Raw genomic sequence first — 21,672 nt, 5'->3', positions numbered from 1 at the left:
TCTTTGTTTAAAACTTCCTTTCAAGTAAAAGAACTGAGTTATTAAGTAAAATACTTTAGGCAGAACTAGAATATCTATTTTTATTAGTCGCTTTAGAAGCAGACCCTAAGATAAGAACTTGAAAGCAGTTAGTTTATTGGGAAGACAAATTGAACATTAATAGGAAAGGAAGATAGTGGAGACAGGGAAGGAAAGGAAAGCAATAATCAGTTTATTATCTCAGCTTCCACTGTTTGCCAGCGGACCTTAATCTGATGGGCAAACTCTGATAAAAACTTGTTTCTGAGTTATCTCACACAAGGAAGGAAGACCTGAGTTATTTTATGTAACAATACCATTAAGTCATTTGTCAAAGACGGTTGCCAGAGCCTGTTATTTATTCCTTCTCTCATCCAGATTGGTAAGCAAAGGCAGAGCCAACTTGGTTTCAGAGAAAGTCCACCAGCAAAGAGATTCTGATATCAGCATTTGGAAGTCATCTGGTGTAAGCATGTTGGCAGGTACCCATGGCATCTGCTAGTACTTACTACCCTTAACTGCACCCCTTATAAAATTTAGCCTCAGGAGCCAGGTGCTGGTGGCTCATGACTGTAATCCTAGCTACTCAGAAGGCTGAGATCTGAGGATCGCGGTTCAAAGCCAGCCTAGGCAGGAGACTCCATGAGACTCTTATCTCCAATAAACCACTCAAAAACTGGAAGTGGTACTGGCTCAAGCAGTAGGGTGCTCACCTTGAGCTGAAGAGTGCAGGGACAGCACCCACACCCAGAGTTTAAGCCCCACAACTAAAAAAAATTTTTAGCCTCAGGGAAGACAGAATTATACATAATTTTTCTTAGTCCTCCTTAATATAGTGAAAACTTCTAAACATATTAAAAAAATCAAGGCAAGTCTGAAAGCTGGAGGAAAAAACAGAGGCTGAAGAACACAGGTTGTAAAGGATGACATGGTGGTGAATTCCTAGCCTCTCTCTCTTCTCTGTCTCTGTCTCTCTGTCTCTGCCTCTCTGTCTCTGTCTCTTTCTGTGTGTCTGTCCCTCTGTTTCTCTCTGTGTCTCTCTCTGTCTCTGTCTCTCTGTCTCTGTCTCTTTCTCTCTCTGTCTCTCTCTCTGTTTCATACATGCCATACTTGGAGTTGATGTAGCCAGAAATCTGCAAGCAACACAGAAATCCCTAACTTAATCCTCTCAAAGACCTTCTCGGTGATACTGAAACCTGCTCAATTATTTAGCTCACTATTTCAGTGTATAATTTGCCAAAGGCATTCAAAGGATCGAACCAAAGGAGATCAAGTAAAGCAGGTTAATCCAGCAACCCTGTGCATTATTCCTCATCATATATGGTGGGTGAGAAGTAACTCCCAACTGTTCTTTGGGTTCCTTCCCAAACTTAATGGAAGAAAGTTTCCCATCCCTATGACCCGTATGCTTTCCTTATCCCTCACCCTTAGTGCCAAAATGTTCCCCTGTGTCTACTGCACCCTATGTCAGTGGTCATAGATCAAAGGAACATAGGTTTAATAGCCCTGCTTCTGTCTCATAAAATGAGATTGCTACTGTATACATCTATGGAATTATTGCAATGAACTACCTCATTAGTGTATGCAACTTGTGTGTGTGTGCATGTGTGTGTGCACGTGTGCTCACACACATGCATGTGTGCCTATGCCAGTTCTAGAGCTTGAATTCAGATCCTTGAGCTCTTGGCTTTTGCACTCACAGCTGGTGCTCTATCATTTGAACCACAACCCCAGTCCAGCTTTTGTGCTGGTTAACTGAAGATTGAACCTGGTTGGTTTTTCTTCGCCAACTGGCTTCTCTGAGTCTCGATTCCTGAATAGCTAGGATTACATGTATGACCCACTGGTGCCAAGCTCATATGCATCTTTTTAAAAGAGAGTACAGCTAGAGGGAAAATTTTTTGTGAATTAAAAACTTGACATGAAACAAAACCAACCTGATATATTTTAAGTGTAGATTTAAAAACCATTCAGTATATGGCACGGAGGGGGGGAGGGAGTAGCCACCACTAAAAGAAAACTATTATTCATGTAGAATTTTTTTGAAAGTAAGGTTTGACTAACTACTAAAGAAGTGACTTTGTGGAGTCCTTCATGAACCCGGAGGGGTAGATTTGCAGAGCTAGGGCAAGCTTGCTCAGAAGGAGGCTTTCACTGAATTCTTTTCTTTGCAGGTGGGTAGATAGAGCCTTGTAGATTAATTCTCTGATACTTTGGTGAATTTTGCATTCATGGTGCAATGTGATTAGAGTTTGAAAGCAAGTTGATAATACTATAATGGAGAAAATACAAGAAATTCTCTAAAGCTCCTCCACGACTGTTCTCTGTAAGAGTTCTTAATGCTGATCAGATTTCATTAAAGTTAAATGTAAGCTCCTAGTCAGAGGTATTGAACTCACCATGAAGAACAAGATGTTATGCTTTCTTATACTGAGATTTGAACATCTGAGCCAATGTTACCATGTTGTAAGAGAGATCTTCCAGGAGCCTCGGAGGGCATCATGGAGTGATTCTGGGTCAGCCTCTTTCCTAGGGACCCCCTTGCCATGGCAGAGTTAAACTCTTCAGGGTCTGAAAGGCTGCTAGCTTAGTCCAGCCTCCTACTGCTAGGGCACAGAGTTACACAAGGAGGAAGGCACTTTTGCTGCTAATAAGATGTCTGACTTTAGATACTCAGAGTTCCTTATCCCAATAGGAAGAATAACCTAGAAAATTATTTTGAAGCAACTGAAAGGATTTGTCATTTGTGAAACCCTTGCTGATTTTATAGTAGGCACCTCTCACTTAACGGCTTTCAAATATTCTTGCATTCGGACCTCATCCTAAGTACCTTGACATCTTTGCTACTTTTAGGAGAGGAAAGCAGTCCTGCTATTCAATGGCCTGTGTGTCACTGGAATTCAAATCCATAACATCATCCTCAAAAATGCTGCTCTCAGCCACTGAACTCTAAGGTCTCCCAACAATTCTGCTCTTAGAGACTTGTAGCAAGAAGAAATCCATCCTCTCAAAGCTTGAGGCCTTTGACAAAGTCTCCCTTAGCTTCTGCTTCTCCTGCTTGAAAGGGAAGAAGGAGGTTTTGTTCTTTAAGCTGTGGACACTGTAGAAGGACAAAACAGATGTCTTGAGCCAGGATTTGCTCTTATGGCTTAGAGCCAGACTGAGAGTTCTCTGCTCTCAGCCATTAGATGTTTTTGGAATTAGTCACATGGTTGCAACTTTGAGGCAAAAGAATATTTCCAATATTTCCTTTCGTTTTTGAGTTCAAAACTAGCTATGCCTATTCAACTCAAAAAAATTGCACTCAGTAAACAGCTCTTTCTATATGAAACAGATTCCCTGGGGGTTATTGTAACCTTGTAGACACAATTTGTCTCTCTGTTTAATCCCTGTCTGCTTGATATTTTTGTGTTTTCTTGTCAGCTTTGGCATCCAACATGATGGGAAAGACAATGACTGCGAACCTGTGGGAAGGCACCCATACATCATGTCCCACCAGCTCCAGTATGACCCCACCCCGCTGACATGGTCCAAATGCAGCAAGGACTACATCACTCGATTTTTGGAGTAGGTGGCACTGTGTTTCATGACAACCACATTTGGGTTGTTTGTGTGTGTGACGGTACTAGAGTTTGAATTCAGGGTTTGGGTGCTGACCTTCAGATTGATTGATTATTTATTTATTTATGTATTTATTTATGTATTGATTGATTGATTAAGGCTAGCATTCTACCACTTGAGCCATTGTTCTTCTTCTGGCTTTTTGGTGCTTAAATCTCATGGACTTACTTACCCAGGCTGGCTTCAAACTGCTATCCTCAGAGTAGCTAGGATTCCAAGTGCCCAGCTTATTTGGATCTTTCTAGATCAGGAGTTACATTCACTTTACAGCAGGAGGCTGATAATGTCTGGAAAAGATTTGATTTCGTCTCTCCAGATCATAATATGGGGGTGCTGTCCAAGGAGGGTTGGATCCCCATTCTGTTTTATGGCCATAACATTTAGGAGGCTCTGCCCTCCGGCCACCACTAAGTGACTCCCCTGCCCTTCCCTGACTGCAAATGAAGTTCTCAGAGACTAAGAGAAAAGCCTAGGTAAACTCAAAAACATTCATTTAAACCCTATTAAGGGTCATGTGAATTTTCTAATTTCCCCACTGCTTATATATCCTGCACAGCAATGAAGCTTATGGCATAGAATGAGATTTGCATTTTTTTGTTGTTATTCTTGGTCATGGGGCTTGAACTCTGGGCCTGGGCACTGCCCCTCAGCTCTTCAGCTCAAAGCGAGTGCTCTATCTCTTGAGCCACAGTGCCACTTCCAGTTTTCTGGTGGTTTATTGGAGATAAGAGTCTCATGGACTTTCCTGCCTGGGCTGGCTTTGAACCATGATCCTCACACCTCAGCCTCCTGAGTAGCTAGGATTACAGGTATGAGCCACCAGCACCTGGCTTACGTTTATTTTTTTAACTCCCCTTTTGGGCCCAGAAATTTCTCTGGCCTATAAAAATAGAGGCATCTTAAAGAACAAAGAATAAACCAGAGGAATGGAAGTTTTTATTGAATGTAATGCATCTGAGGGAACTAATCAACTGTTCTCATTTCTATGACCTTGTTTGCAGCCGAGGCTGGGGGTTTTGTCTCGATGACATCCCCAAAAAGAAAGGCTTGAAGTCCAAGGTCATTGCTCCTGGAGTGATCTATGATGTTCATCACCAATGTCAGCTCCAATATGGCCCCAATGCTACCTTCTGCCAGGAAGTAGAAGTAAGTGCTGGGTATCTTGGTGCTTCTGTTGAGTCTGTGCAAGAGGCTTGCCATTGCTAACATTTTGAAGGAACAGACAGAGAAATATTTGGAAATCTGGAGATCTAGAGAAAGGAATGGGAGCTTTATATAAAGATATAAATGCACACATTATGGTAGGAAGAAAGATTAAAGTGGAATCATTCACAGTTCTTCACCCTGCCTGGGAGTTAGTTCTCTTGTTGCAATCCTTTGCTGCTAACTGGAGGTTTGAAATAGCACCATGCTGATGCTTTCAATTGTCCTCTTCCCTAAATTCCCATTTGGCTAAAGAATACCACCAAATCCCAAAGTAGGAATAACATTTATCCTCACTGTAGAATGCTGGTAGATTGTTTTTCACCTGAAAATTCTTATTTTTCAAGAGTTTTGTGTTGAGTTCAACTTCTACCCTGTGTAGTTTGGATTTTTTTAAAAAAGTCCTAGTATTAAGAATGTTTGGCTTGGTAATTTCATGGATGCCTGAGAAGAAAGGTAAAACCTCCTAACACTCAATCACAGATGCACAAAATTCCAGCAGATAAAGCTACCATTCAATTGAGTTCATGTCAAGACTAAGTTCATTTTTTTGACTAAATGAGTTTTGATAGTTGGCTTTTAGATGGTAATAATAAACACGGGCTAGAACAATTGTATACAAAAAGGCAGAGAACATTATAACATATACGTAAATCAGACAAGAAAAACAAATACAACTTCTAGAAATGAAAAATACAGTGATTTACTTTAAAAGTCAGTAACTTGAATAGATAGAGCACACTTGACACATCCTGAAGAGAAATTCAATTAACTAGAGTTTGTTACTCATCTTACTGGAAAATCTTTAGGTATGTATGCAATGGAGGAGGAAAAGATTTCAAACTCCACTTGAAAAAATTGAGTTCTAGAGATATAAAATGAAGTTGAGAACTGAAGGACTGGATAAGATGGCTCTCACCAATAATTGTGGGTTCCTCGAAGAAAGAATTGAAAGGCAAAAATTAAGACACAGAATTTTCAAAAATTATTTGAAATCTTACAATGGAAATGACATATTCAATGTTTTATCACAATATTACTTATTACAATGCAAGAATAGAATGAGAGAAGATGAGTAGACAGAAAAAAAAGACTAAAGGACTGATGGAAGTAATCAAAGGTGACATCTAAGAATCTGTTGATCTTTCCCTGTTCCAATAGGGGTAGAAATAACAGAGAATATGAAACTCAGTCCCTAGCAACCAAAACAAGCTGATGACTTTGGGTAATAAGCAAATAATCTGACAATCTTTTTGGTTAGTTGGACTTGACAGGACTTGAGCACTGTCCCTAAGCTTTTGTGCTCAAGACTAGCACTCTACCACTTGAGCCACAGTATCACTTTCAGTTTCCTTGGTGGTGAATTGGAGATAAGAGTCTCATGGCATGAGCCAGCTGAATCTGCCGATTTCTGATGGAATAGATTCTGTTTTTTTCAGCGAGCAGGCTCACATTATAATTACCCCCACTGTTTGTAATCAGGTTGTCTTCCAGCCAAAGTTTTCATTTGCCTTTGACAACCCTATCAGTTACATAACCAAGGGTAATGAGTACTGATTATTGTCTCATGTGCATGGAAATGACACTCTCAACTCTTAAGAAATGGATTTTATCTCATATTCATAAGATCTCAATGACCTATTGACATTTGTGTATGAATGGTAACAATGATGAAGTAGATCTGAGAGTTCTGTGTCTGATCTTCACCAATAACAGTAGCTTTTACTGAGTGTGTGAGTGAGCATGTGTACTGTACCACACATGCCTTTGGGCATGTATGTACAATCTCTCCTTATTTTTTCCCAGAATGTTTGCCAAACACTGTGGTGCTCAGTGAAGGGCTTTTGTCGATCCAAACTGGATGCTACTGCAGACGGAACACGGTGCGGTGAGAAGAAGGTGATGGCCTATCAGGCTGAAGAAGCAAGGTGGGAGGGTGTGGGCCTGGAGTTGGCTTGGCGAGGGGAGGGGAGAAGAGAACAGGCGGAGGAACTGAGCAGAATGGAGTCAGATCAGTCACAGGGCAGGTTTCTGATTCCACTCTGCCTCATCAGCCCTCATTGGGAGCCAATAGTCAACGAGAGAGGCAGAGCCCAGTTCCTACACCCTCAGAACTGCTTCCCCCACCATTTCCTCAGCAAGGAACCTCAGCGAGGTTTCTGATGAACAACTTCTGCTAGGCCTGATATTTCCCCAACATAGTGAAGATTGGGAAATGACAAGCCCATGTCTATTTCTTTCCCAAAATGTCAGCTTTGAGCCACTTTACAATCTTTTCCACTATCAGACAGGGCTCGATTTCTTGAAGTTTTGCCCACTTTATTCAGGATGTTAGCTATCTCCAGACTTCCCGAAGTAGAGTAATGCATGCTGATCAACTAAGCCATTTGGATAGAACAATGGGCTTGGGCCTTAGGAGTTTAATGGGCATCTTTATGTAACCAGAGTGTGATTTGCCCCATCCCTGAAATGATTGAAAATGATTAACATACACAATGACCTGAAATAATGAGAAAATATGAATCCAGCAGACAAAAATTTGTCCCATTTCTCCAAGAAATGTGACCATTCCTAACAAACAAGTTGCATATTCTTTTGTTTTTGTGTTTGTGTATAAACCCTCCTAAACTAATCATTGTAGAGAGGTCCCTTGAAGAAAAAGAGAGTAGATTTTTTTTTCAAATCACTTGAAAAACTAGAACTGAAAGAGAAAAAAATTTTTTTGATATGAGAACTTCTTAACTACTAATGCTTTTGGAAATGAAGTGTACTTTTGAATGAGTGTTCTCATTACAAATATTATATTTCTATATAAGCTATAAAGAACAACTCAGTGCCAGTCCTAAGCTCTTATAGTTTTCAAGATAAGGATTTTGTATCAGAAAGTAAATCACAAGACAAAATGTTACTGAGTATAGTCAGTTGCTCTGATTTCCATAGTAACATTTTCTTGAGCAAAGAAGTGGTGGGATGATCTATATTCTAGCAAAAATGCTGCCACAAAGTTTAGATAGCCCTTGTGCAATCGGTTACTAGGCACTATAAAGTTTTCTCCCATTCCTGAAACCCTCTTGATTCTAAAATTCAAAATTCTCAGGGAAAACTTTGTATGAGTCCTCCATTATCCTGCATCTGACAGGTGACTGAAGGGAGTCTGCTTGGATGGGTTTAGACTTCCCAGGTTCTTGGCTCTGCTTGCCGGGGGGAACCTGACCCGTGTGTCTCCCACCTCTTCCCTTTGCAGTGGTGTATGGCTGGCAAGTGCATTACAGTGGGAAAGAAGCCAGAAAGCATCCCTGGAGGCTGGGGTCGCTGGAGTGCCTGGTCCCACTGCTCCAGGACCTGTGGGGCCGGAGCCCAGAGCGCAGAGCGGCTCTGCAACAACCCTGAGTAAGCCCAGCCCTGAACGTTGCCTTCCCTTCCTCCAGGTGATGAGGGGACATGTTGAGGAGCACAACCTGTGACTCCAAGCCTTCAGAGAGAAATTAAGAAAAAGTTTTAAAGAAACCCTTCCAATTTCACACAGTTCTGTTCTATGTATATAGTTTCCTCTGTGTGTGTGTGTGTGTGTGTGTGTGTGTGTGTGTGTGTGTGTTCTCAAGAAAAAAAAAGGACCAGAAAGTTCACAGAGGGTGAAAAAATGTGCATCTTTTGGGGTTTTACATTGTACATTTGGGCTGTGCAATGAATTCTTAATAACACTTAGATAAGTAAGCTGACTCTATTGTTTTGGGGAAACACTGAACATTTCTTTTAAATGTGCAAGTCTCAGGGGGATTCTACGGTTCAATTCTTCTAGATAACTCTATTCTATCAGAAAGAGATTAATTGCATCCAATTTTGTTGATTAGATGGTAGTCATTTTTCAATCATAATGAACGTACAATTCTGTAAAAATAGTATTCTTCCCTTAGGTCACTAGTTTAATAAAAATCTAAGCAGTTTTTAAAAGTAATTATTCTTAATGTCTAGAAAAAAAGTTCTTAGTTTTTAAAAAGTCTTTTAACAAAAGATTTTTTAACCTTCGAATTTCACAGTAAAATATGAGATTCTGTAGAAATTACTTCTCAAGTAGTGAATAGATTTGGAAAGAGAAATTATATAATTATTTTCATCAGTTTCTGGAAGATTGAAGATGAAAAAGATGCACACACTATTAAAAAATAAGCAACTACCAAGGCACTGGTAGGTCATACCATAATCCTAGCTACTTAGGAGACTCAGATGTGAGGACCAGGGTTTGAAACCACCCTGGGCAGAAAAGTTTATGAGACTCTTATCTCTTTAATTGGGAAAAAATAAAACCCCAAAAGCCAGACATGGAGGTGTGGCTTAAGTGGTAGAACACTAGCCTTTATAGAAAAATTCAAGTAAGAACATAAATCTCTAAGTTCAAGCCCCAGAATTCTTTCTGTCTCTCTGTCTCTGTCTCTGTCTCTGTCTCTGTCTCTGTCTCTCTCTCTCTCTCTCTCTCTCACACACACACGCATGCATGCATACACACACACAAAGGAAACTATACATAGAACTAAAATGTATGAAATTGGAAGAATTTCTTTAAAAGGTGAGCTTTTTTAATTTGTGGGAGAGTGTTGAGACAGCATTTCATCATGTAGGCAAAACTGGCCTTGAACTCGTAATCCTTCTACTTCAGTTGCTCAAGTTTAAGAAGTATAGGCATTCACCATAAATGGTAAGAGACATGGTTTGGTAAGAAACAAGCTTGGCCAAATGTGGAAGATTTCCTCTGTGTGTGTGTGTGTGTGTGTGTGTGTGTGTGTGTGTGTGTGTGTGTGTGTGTGTGTTTGCGCGCGCATGCACGCGCACACGCACACACGCACTGGTACTTTGGCTTGCTCTCCCTCAGCTTCTTGCTCAAGGCTGGCACTCTACTACTTGATCCATACCTCCACTTCTGGCTTTTTGTTGGCTTATCAAAGATAGTGTTATGGCTGGCTTTGAACCCTGATCCTCAGATCTCACCTTTCTGAGTAACTGTATTTATAGACGTGAGCCACCAACACTGGCTTAGGCAAGGTGTTGGCTTTCCAGGAAACTAAAAGAACACCCTCTCTGTTTCCTTTGCAGACCAAAGTTTGGAGGGAAATACTGTACTGGAGAAAGAAAACGCTATCGCCTGTGCAATGTCCACCCCTGTCGCACAGATTCACCAACATTTCGGCAGATGCAGTGCAGTGAATTTGACACTGTTCCCTACAAGAATGAATTCTATCGTTGGTTTCCTGTTTTTAATTCAGGTAAGGAGCTGAAAAAGGATATCTCTGATCTAGAACCATATTTGTGTGTGTGTGTGTGTGTGTGTGTGTGTGTGTGTGTGTGTGTGTGTGTGTGTGTGTCTGTGTGTATTTATGCCAGGGTATCTGTGCTGTCCTTTCAAAGGTCCACAGAAAGAATTTTACACATTTTAGACAGAATGCTGACTTGGTCTAGATGATAAGTAAATGTTGAAGACTAAATGTGTCCAGTTCTTCCCTGAGGACAACGCGGGTCAAACAAGGTGACTTACTTCCTGACAGATGAGCTGCCCCCGAGGGATGGTTGGCTGGTCAGAATTCATACTTTCTGCCTAGTTCAGGGACACATGGAACTGGCTGATTTCAGTAGAAATTCAGAGCAGATGGTCATGGTATGTTTGGACTCAAAGAAAGCAGCTGATGATTCTTAAGTATGAGAAGCCTTTCTGTAAAAGAAGACAACAGAAAGAATTCAAGAGTCTAAAATGTGCCTATAAATCTACAAGTAAACACCCTGGGTGGTAAGCAAGGGATTACAAATGAATTAACTAAAGTGTAATAGACTCTATGAAGAGAGCAAATATTGTAATTCTTTAGAAAGCCTAAATCAAAGCGCAACAAAATAAGTACCAGAAAATAGGTTCTTTCAAGAGGGGAAGATGGGAACAAGGTAGAAGATTAGAAGAAGTATAAAGGGGGAAGGGGGAAGAATATAGGCAAGAATGCATTGTATATACCACAGAATTGAGAATTATAAGGGAAGGGTTTGGTTAAAAAGGGGGGAGGGGTGAAGATGTTGAAGTAATAACACAAATCAAAATGCATTGTATACATAAACGGCTCTGTTAAATTGCAAAAAGTTCAATATGTAACCTAAAATTAAGGTAAGTGAGGGAAGGGTGGGTTGGGAGGGGGTGGGTGAGAGTATTGAAAGGAGTGACATGGATCAAGGTACACTGTATTCATAAACCGCTTCAGCAAATGGCAACTCTTTTGTACAACTTCTTAAAGATAATAAAAACATTCAAAAAGGAAATGAATAAGCCAGGCACCGGTGGTTCATGTCTGTAATCCTAGCTACTCAGAAGGTTGAGATCTGTGGATCAAAGCCAGGCGGGGGAGGCAAGTCCATGAGATTTTTATCAAATTAATCACAGAAAAGCCAAAAGTGGCGCTATAGCTCAAGTGGTAGAGTGCTAGCCTTGAGCAAAAGGAGCATAGAGACAGAACCCAGGCCCAGAGTTCAAGGCCCAGGACCAGTACAAAAGAGGAAGGAAAGAAAGAAGGAAAGAATGAAAGAAAGAAAGAAAGAAAGAAAGAAAGAAAGAAAGAAAGAAAGAAAGAAAGAAGGAAGGAAGGAAGGAAGGAAGGAAGGAAGGAAGGAAGGAAGGAAGGAGGAAGGACGGAAGGAAGGAAGGAAGGAAGGAAGGAAGGAAGGAAGGAGGGAAAGAGAGAGGAAGAAAGAAAAGAAAAGAAATGAAAGAAAGAAAAAGAAAGAAAGAAAGAAAGAAAGAGAGAGAGAAAGAAAGAAAGCTAGAAAGATATAAACAATACAATCTGAAGGATGCCTGTCAGGGTATGGGACATAACTTAGAGAAGATAGCAACACCTCAGGCAATATTCCCTTGTCAGAACCAGTAACATATTTTGTCCTGAAAATGAAGAATAGTGATCATTAGTTGGGAAGTGACATAAAAAAATCATCTGTGCTAGTTGTTATTATTTCAGTGAAGAATGAAACAAGAAAGATTTTCTTAAGTGAAGGAAATGCAAGAAAAACAATTCTTAAAAGATAATAAAAAATTTCATAATTTTTAGGTTCCTGAAATTCCAGTGTGATAAGAACCAAGAAGAATCACACATTCGGGGCTGTCAATGATATAGTCAGTAGCTGTCTTTTTATGTTTTCATTTCCATTTTTATACATTTTGGTGGGTCTCATCATGACATTTTTATGTATACATGAATGTACGTTGATCATAACCACCCCTTTTACTCTCACATGAGCCTTCTCCTCACTTGTCCTAAATAGTCTCTTCTTCATGTCCTTTAAAAACAAATTCTAGCTTCTGCGTGTAAAAATGTGATACTCATCATTCTGAGTTTGACTTATTCTGAGTGTGCTTGTTTGTGTCTAAATGATACAAATTTGTTTTTTATTGCAGAATATATCACATTGGGTATACAGAACGCAGTTTCTTTATCCATTCATCTATGATGAGTACCTAGGCTGATAGTACAAGTTGGCTCCTTTGGATAGTGCCATGATAAACAACAGTGTGTGGGTATCTTTTGTGTAAAGATCAGTAATTTTGAAAAGAAGATTCTGCAGGGCTTTGCTCACTTTGGGTCTCCCAGGTGCCCTGGTGGCTCTCTGTTGTCAAGAGTAACAACCACTCCTTGGCCTCCGATGTTTAGCATCATTTGGTACAACTGAGTCAGGAAAAGAAATGTAAATACTCACATGGTCTCTCAAAATAGTTAGTGATGGAAGATGATGAAAGAGACAACTCATGCCACTGATAACCATGATCTCCACATGCTTTACTTTGTTCATGCTGTTTGGGTCCGTGAGCAAGCTTTCCAGAACTACGACAGCATAACTGTTCCACAGATATAACAAGTGTAGTTTGGGCTTCTCTCCCCTCACTTGTAGAATCTGATTGTGCATACTGAATTCTGGTGGTACAAGAGCTGGACTTAGACTAGAAAAGACTTGATTTAACTTTGCCCTTCATTTATTTGTGAGCACTTGTCATATACTGATTTTTGTTTATAGTCCGGCATAGATACTGGTGCAAAAGAAGTGACAGTAATAGAAATAGATATAAATTCCACTCACTTTGCAGAAATTTATGTGCATCCATGACTGGAATTACATTTGCTGCCATCTGAGCTTACTGCTACCTGGGGTGTAAGCATCCTTCTCTTCTATGATGGTTCCTTACAGCTCCCATGTGACTATTTGGCCACAGTGACTTTGACAGTACCTTACCTGTTAACCTGTGTAACTGCCGCCTTGGCCAATATACATGAAATACATCCAAAGACTTCCTTGACTTAAAGACCTTAATCCTGAGCAATTTGGATTATTTTTGCCTGTAATGGTTACTCTTTAAGGTCATTATCCAAAAATACTGATCTAGCACTTTTAGTAGAATTAAAAATGCAACCTTTGGTTCTAAAAATTATTTCCTGTACCTACACATTCTCTGAAAACATTACTTAGACAGTTTAAGGGTAAGAGTTCATTTGTAAATTAGTCTGAATGCTTTCATTTAACTAAATTATAAATGGGTTTGAAAGCTAGAGCAATAAAATTATCACATGTCCCAGACAAAGGATGCACTGGGCAGTTAAATAACTGAGATAATGAAAGTACTCAAAAGTGTGGACGTGACAGTCTGTAAGGCTGACATTTGTGACACAGCATCTGCCATCTATGGAGATGACTATTGAGAATTAAGACCTTGATCGCCACCTTGCCTCTTTTTGAAGATCCCTGTGTCACAGGTCAACCTAATGACTTCTGCTGATCCTTTCAAAGCACCGAGTAACTTTCTTGATTCACTGAGCAGTAGATTATGACATTGGGATTTATATGATTCCTATCAGTTACTGCTTCACATCCATTATGTAAATGCATCATAGCTAATTTGTCCTTTTCAACAGTATTACTGGCATATTGGTTCATTGGCAAAGATGGGATAAAAGTTTTTTTCTAAATCCAGGGGTCAGTGGCTCACACCTTTTTTTAATCCGCTACTAAGGAGGCTGAGATGAGGATAGAGGTTCAAAACCAGACAGGAAAGTCTAACTAAGATTTTTATTTCCAGTTAACCAACAAAAGGCAGGAAGTAGTAGAGTGCTAGCCTTGAGAAAAAAGGCTAATGGGCAGAGCTCGGACCTTGACTTCAAATCCTAGTACTGATACACACAAAAAAAATCTATTTTCGGGCTGGGAAGGTGGCTCAGTGGTAGAGCACTTGCCTTGCATGCATGAGGCCCTGGGTTCGATTCCTCAGCACCACATAAGCAAAAAGAAAAAAAGCCGGAAGTGGCGCTGTGGCTCAAGTGGTAGAGTGCTAGCCTTGAGCTGAAGAGCTGAGGGATAGCGCCCAGGCCCAGAGTTCAGGCCCCACGACCGGACTCAAAAAATAAAAATTAAAAAAAAATCTATTTTCTAGGTGTAATGTCGAGTTAGTAACCACTGAACCACTGTGAGAGATAAATGGTAACAATCATGTTATCCTTTCAAGATATCTCTCTGGGAAGCCTTAGGTAAGATTTAACAACTGAAATTGGAATTTGAATCCCATACATCTAATCCCAGTCCTATGCTTCTTTTTGCCTATACTTAGCTTTTTTTAAACATTGGTATGTTTATTCATATAAGTAATCATGTATGTATACCTGTATACATATGTACATGTATATCCACGAATATGTACCCCTTTTAGATCTGTCTACCTTTCACACATGAGAAAATATATATATTTGCTTTTTGAGCTTGACTTGTCTCACTCAGAGCTATGTCCACTGACCCAAAAACACAAAAGAGGAAAAGAGGACATCTGTTGTTGGACATCTCAGTTGATACCTTTGTTTGACTACTGTTGTATTGAGCTTCTGAGTATATTTTGACTCTTCTTTCCCAGACTCTATTGTTGATAGTCACTGATTGACCAGCAAAGGACTTGATCACCCTTGAGGACATTGCAATCTGATTGAGGGACCTGTAAAATCCAGAGTCTCAGAACTGCAAGCCTGAGAAGAGCTCAGTAGTTACTGTATAACTGGAGTATCTTGCAGTAATAAAAGAAAGCTATGGAACTACCTACTATCTGAGCAGGATCTGGATTCTTTATGCTAAACTGACCAAACACCAGTTCATTAGAAAGCAGTAAAACAAAGTATCAGTTTAGTGCTGAGTTGTTTAATAATGGTATTGTGCCATAATTTGCATGGAAATGTCATCAATTGGGTGGAAAGAGTTATTTCAGGATGTTTGTGGTTGTTGTTTTGGCTGAAATGAGAACTAAGCCAGGATTAGTCTTCTAACTATTTGAGAAGATTAGAGTGACAGATTTATAAGATGTCAAGTATACAGGGATCTTTAGAATTCCTAAAGTTCATACTGAGAAGGTGAAATTAATAGCTGTCATTTGTTAAACACTAACTGTATATACATCACAGCGCAAGATGCTTGACATATGATTGATCTCTGCCTTAATTCTCACAGCCCTTTGTTACTATTCCTGTTTCTTAGATAAGGAAATTGGGTCACAGAAAGATTATGTCATGAAGTAAAACTTTTTTGTGTGTGCCAGGCCTGGAGCTTAAAGGCGGGGCTTAGGCACTGTCCCTGAGCTTTTTGCTCAATGCTACCGGTCTACCACTTGAGTCACAGCTTCACTTCCAGCTTTTTTGGTGCTAATTGAAGATAAGAGTCTCACTTGTCAAATGTTTTTTTTTGTTTTTTTTTCCTTTCATGCAATTGTTTCTAACATATTTATAAGATGATTTCTTTGTATGTCCCTCCCCCATGGTATAACCCCTGCTTTCACTGTATTTGATGTTGGTATAATTTGTGGAGGGGAAGGGAAAAAACAAATTGTTTAACTAGGGATACAGGTGGACCCATTGCAATAATGAGATGTACAAGTCTTTTATGTCGAAAAATGAACTTTACAACTTTGGTTGGGGGGGGAGGTCTGGGTGGGGGAGGGGCAGAGTATGGGAAAGGATGGGAAGGGGAAACAAAGAGGAGGCAACAATGCTTGATAAGAAATGTACTCGTTATCTTGCCCATGTAATTGTAACTCCTCTGTACGGTATACTCACAATAAAAAAAAAAGAGTCTCACTTATCTCCCTGTGCTGGCTTCTAACCTCAATCCTCAGATCTCAGCCTTCAGCTTAGCTAGGATTATAGGTGTGAACCAACTGTACCTGGCTGAACTAAAACTTTTCAATCTGCCCACTGTAAAAGTCACTCATCCCAGTTTTAGCCCTTTCCTTATACTCGGGCCCCAAAGAGAATAAGCTTTGAATTAAAATGTGGTCCAGCTGGTTTGACACCAAATTTGCTTGATATAGTCATGCCATGATCTATTAAAAAAGCATTAACAAATAATACAAAGAATGATCACTTTAAAGATCTCATCGAAGATATCTGTCTTTTACTAAAATATAGTGCCTGAGCTCTGAAATGAGACCACTCTAATGTATTACCTCTTCAGTTTATACTGAGAAATTTCATATCCCATGCTTAATTTTCTCATCTATGAAAAAGTAATAAAAGAATTAAATGTATAGTGGGGTTGTGATTGTCCAAACGAACTATCATAGACCAAAACAACCATTGGAAACTAATGCTTAAAGAATATGCTAGCTACTATTCTTAACAAGCCATATATGCCTTTTTTCTTTTCTTTCTTATTTTTTTCTTTTGTCAGTGGCAGGGATTGAACTCTGGGCCTACATACTGTTCCTGAGCTCTTCAGCTCAAGGCTAGCTCTCTCGATCCACAGCACCACTTCTGCCTTTTCTATTTTATGTGGTGCTGAGGAAACGAACCCAGAGCCTCATGCATGAGAGGCAAGTGCTCTACCACTGAGCCACCCTTCCAGCCCCCAAACCATATTCTTTTTAATTCACTCTATAAACAAGACTGCCTCTCCAAATAGTTATATCTTTCAAAAAATCTGTTATATCTGTCAAAAAAAATCAAAAGCAAGACAAACACTAGAACCTGAGCATTCTGGAATTCGGTGCAGTATTGCTATTGGCTGGAGGACTATGGGCCATGAGGACACTTGTATAACCCTCAAAGCAAGTGTCTCCCTCCATTTTTTTTTCATCCTTGGTTTGCCCAGTCCCAGTCTCAGACCTTTACAGCAGCTTTGATGAAGATCTGTTCTTTAAGGAAAGTTCTAGAATTATCCAGAGACGCTTTCCTTTTTTGCTTCTGTGTCCAAATACAAAATACTAAATCTGAATTCCAAAGCTCACATCAGTCTTAATGAACGATTCTCTCGATTCAGTACCTATGTGGATGTTCTCATCCATGGAAGAACAGAATTGCTCCCAGGTGGCTTTCTCTCAGTACATCTATTCAGATTTGGGCAGTGATTAGGCTAATTACACTGCAGTGAAAGGAGATTTACAATTAACCCAAGCTGTGCTTTATCATCAGTCTTTGGTCCTTTTCCATTGGCATTTTGTCTAATTATCTCTTCAACTCATTTTGACTTTGTCTTCCCAGGCAACATAGCTAGTGTATCTTACAAAAAGTCAATGTGGTTTATTTGCCTTAAAAATTATTAGTATATGTTTATTACCATCGGTTTTATGATGACATTTTCTTCGTGTGTGTATGTGTGTGTGTGTAGTCGTGGTGCTTGAACTCTGGGCCTGGATGCTATCCTTGAGCTCTTCAGCTCAAGGCGAGTACTCTACCACTTGAACCACAGAGCCACTTCTGGTTTTTCTAGTTGTCAATTAGAGATAAGAGTCTCACGGACTTTCCTGCCCAGGCTGGCTTTGAACCGCAATCCTCAGATCTCAGCCTCCTGAGTAGCTAGCATCACACTGGTGGTGTGAGCCACCGGTGTCCGGCTCATGATCGCATTTTCATATATGAATATAATGTACTTTTGTCATATTCTTCCTCTTGCCCCCTTTTCCCTTCCTTCTGTTCCTCTTCTACTTCCCAAATTATCCCTTTTCTACTTTTATGTCTTTAAAAAAATCAAGATTCTGCTTATGAGTGAAAATATGTGTTTTTTGTCTTTCTGAGTCTGGCTTATTTTGCTTTGCTTTTTTTCTTCTTTCTTCCTTCTTTTTTGCTTTTCTTTCTCCTTCTTTCCTTCCTTCCCTCCTTCCTACCTTCCTTCCTTCCTTTCTTCCTCCCTTCTTTTTTTCTTTCTTCCTTTCTTTTTGTAATGCCAGTACTGGGGCTTAAACTCAAGTCCTCACACTCGTGCTTAGCTTTTTCAGTCAAAGATGGTGCTCTACTACTTGAGCCACATCTCCACTTCTAGCTTTTGCTTTTAACTGGAGATAAGAGTCGGGGATTTTTCTTGCCAGGCTGACTTCAAACTATGTTCTTTAGATCTCAGGCTTCTGAATAACTCGGATACCAAGCACGCACCACCAGCACCCAGCTACCTTTCTTCTTTTAGTTAGTATCTTCTTTTAGCTCAGCTGGTCACAGCACCTAGAATCTAGTACCCCTACCCTAAATATACAGACCCCCAAAAAGACTTGCCTGAGGGGGTAATTCTGAAGTTTTTCACTTAAAGAAAAATAAAACATTCAAAAGAAAAGTGCTATTTGAATTCTTTTTTTGTGTGTGTCGGCCATGGGGCTTGAACTATAGGCCTGGGCGCTGTCCCTCAGCTCTTCAGCTCAAGGTGAGTGCTCTATCACTTGAGCCACAGTGCCACTTCTGGTTTTCTAGTGGTTTATTGGAGATAGGAGGCTCATGGTCTTTCTTGCCCTGGCTGGCTTTGAACCATGGTCCTCAGATCTCAGCCTCCTGAGTAGCTAGGATTACAGGTATGAGCCACCAGTACCCAGTGCCATTTGAATTCTTATATACATGTATAATCGATTAAAACATGTACAGTAATTTATGCTTTAAAAGTTCTGAATCTTTCTGGCTATTCCACATACATATGTATGTGTGTCTATTAAAAGTTCCTGTGCAGTCTATCATTCTATGTTTATTCATAAAGGGAGTAGAAAACTGAACCTTAAACAGCTCCATGTAGGACCCAAGGTAATGGGAAGGACTGCTCTGATAAGCCACAGGCTGGCTTCCACTTTTTACACTGGACATTTACTTACTTTACTTCTAACAATGAGCAGGCCTCAGGCTTGCCTAAATCCTGCATCACTGGAAGTATTATCTTGGTTAACACTAGATGTTAGATTAAAAGATGTCAGCATTTAAAGCAAATGGCATACAGAGTTTTGAAATTTAAGTTATAAAATTCTTACCTGACAAAGAAAGGAAGGAAAGAAGGCAGGAAGAAAAGAGAGAAGGAAGGAAGAAGGGAGGAAGGAAGGAGGGAGGCAGGGAAGAGGGAAGAAGGGAGAGAAGGAAGAAGAAAAGAAGGAAGGAAGGAAACAAGGAGGAGAAAGAGAAAGAAAGAGAGAGAGGGAGGGAGGGAAGAGGGAAGGAAGAAGTCAGTTATTTTAGCATGGGTCTCAGAATGGCAAAATCTGGATACCCAGATATCCATGTAGGTCAAAGAGCACCCATGGGCCATAAATGTAAAAAGATCGTAGAGTAGGGGACCTGAACTGAAAAGCTAACTTACAAGGACTTGTGTTTTTCTCACTTCAGCACGCCCTTGTGAGCTCTACTGCCGACCCATAGACGGCCGGTTCTCAGAGAAAATGCTGGACGCTGTCATTGATGGTACCCCTTGCTTCGAAGGTGGCAACAGCAGAAATGTCTGTATTAATGGCATATGTAAGGTATTGGGTATGTTTCCTTCATCTATAACTTTATAAAATCTTGGCTTTTGTAAGTTTAGGAAGTTAGACATTCTCAGCTTTGCTTTCCTGGAATTCACTGGGGTCTGGGAGATGAGCCCACACATCTCAGAGTTCATTAGAGTCAGAGTTTTGACCTGAAGAGTGTTGTTCTTCCTGCTAATGCTTTTACATATAGATATGTTGGTGATGATATTGTTTTAGGCATAGAGAAGAGTCAAATTGAAGAGCCAAGTGTAAAGGGGAATCATTAGGAAAATGCAGCGTAAATTATTTCAGGGATTTAACAAGAGCAGCAGCACTGATATTTTGAAATATTTCAAGTTATTAATATATGTAACTACTGCTGAGAACTGTAGTTATCTAGAAATTAATGTGATGATAACATTATTCTTTAGGCTGAACTTAGTTTGCATGTGTAGACAGGACATTTTTAGTTTGCCTATGAAGAGCAGTGTTTGGAACAAAATGTAAGGAGCTTTGGCTTTCGCTACTGAAGCCAATTAAATGGGCATAACAGAATAAAGCAGATTCTCGCAGTGGCTTTCCTCTGTCTGGGAAGCAGTTAGGACCTTTCAGCAACAGGTTCATTGTGTGTGTGTGTGTGTGTGTGTGTGTGTGTGTGTGTGTGTGTGTGTGTGTGTGTGTGTGTGTGTGTGTGTGTGTGTGTATACCACATTTTCTTGATCCATGGACCTGGAAAAATCATGTTAAGTGAAATAAGGCTCAGAGGAAGAAAGGGTTCATGTTTTCTCTCATATGTGGGAGCTGGATCTAAAGTACAAACATGCAGGGCAACGTGCATGTATACAAAATCAAGCTGACTAAAGTATGGCATACAGAAACATGGATTCCCATGGTATAACTACTATGAACAATTTACTATTTTTTTAAAACTAACTCAATACCAGGAAGATAAAACAAGTTTTGTTTGAGAGGCAGGTGGAACTTAAAAGGAGAGAGGCAAACAAATGGAGAAAGGAATGGTAAGCAAATACAGTCATAATACTCAAAGTACATATATGAAAATAAAACTATATAACTTGGTGTTGGGTGGGGTTGGGATAAATAGCAGAAGAATTCTGGAAGGAATGTTGTTGAGCTAGATGCAATGAACATGTTGAACTGACATTCCGTTATACAGCTATTTAAAGATAAGAAAAATAAAATTTTTAAACAAAATTTTAGAAGCTGTAATTTCCCATTTTCTGTCTATAATACACTGTTTTAAAGCTCAAACAATGATGTCAATTAAATATATCAGATAGCTTATAAAACGTTATCTTTCCAAGATCCTGACTATAGTTATTTTCAGCCTTTTTAATCTCCTTCATTTATTAGAGTGTCTGTATTACCAAAAAGTCAAAGATTACAGATATAAAAAGTAAGTCCTTAGTTTCTCTGGGGAAGAAAACAAACCACCCGCCATCACTACAAAACAAGGTCAAATAGCCGGGAATCCTAGGTGAACCAGACTCTTCAGATATGGAGACCAGATTGGCTGTCCAGCAACAGAGAATCAGAGTTTGGTTAGAAATGCTAGCAAGGGGCCAGGAAGATGGACTGGAGACCTTCAGCCAGTCACTGATCACAATGTCATCCTTTCAACCCTCTCACCCATCCCTCCCAACCTAACTCTTCCTTCCTTTTTCTAAATTTTGTGAGATATGCATTGGATTCTTGACTGCATTCTCCCCCACTGCTTTATTCATGTAACCCTCTCTCCTTGACCCCACCCCATCCCTTTCAAATATCCCTTTTATGGCATTTATTTTGTGGAACTTTGGCTTTGCCTTCCTAAGAATTACACTATTTTAGTTCTCCTTTGAATCCAATATATCTCATTTACTACATTTGTATGCACTGCATACCACCCAATGTATTTACTTACATGTTTATAAACTAACTCCAGTTTCCACATATAAAAGAAGACATGCAACAGTTGTCTTTCTGGGCCTGATTTCACTTAGCATAATTTTTTCCAAGTCCTTCCATTTCTCTGCAAAAGATACAGTATTATTATTTCTAATGAATGAGTAAAACTCCATTGTGTATATGTACCAAATATG

At 39.8% G+C, this 21,672-nt stretch overlaps 1 protein-coding gene across 1 annotated transcript in view; it reads left to right on the top strand.

Annotated features, from left to right (window-relative positions):
- Adamts12 (ADAM metallopeptidase with thrombospondin type 1 motif 12) overlaps positions 1-21,672 on the top strand; it is a 236,445-nt gene that overhangs the window by 133,360 nt on the left and 81,413 nt on the right. Inside the window, exons 8-13 of the mRNA XM_070040991.1 lie at positions 3,442-3,585; positions 4,641-4,785; positions 6,649-6,741; positions 8,087-8,232; positions 9,931-10,100; positions 19,452-19,585. Coding sequence (XP_069897092.1) covers positions 3,442-3,585; positions 4,641-4,785; positions 6,649-6,741; positions 8,087-8,232; positions 9,931-10,100; positions 19,452-19,585 — 832 coding nt within the window. The remainder of the gene's footprint in view (positions 1-3,441; positions 3,586-4,640; positions 4,786-6,648; positions 6,742-8,086; positions 8,233-9,930; positions 10,101-19,451; positions 19,586-21,672) is intronic.

This window comes from Dipodomys merriami, unplaced genomic scaffold, assembly GCF_024711535.1.
Source record: "Dipodomys merriami isolate MVZ:Mamm:240054 unplaced genomic scaffold, mDipMer1.0.p SCAF_30, whole genome shotgun sequence".
In the NCBI taxonomy this organism is placed as follows: Eukaryota; Metazoa; Chordata; class Mammalia; order Rodentia; family Heteromyidae; genus Dipodomys; species Dipodomys merriami.
This window is presented reverse-complemented; position numbering and strand designations above follow the sequence as displayed.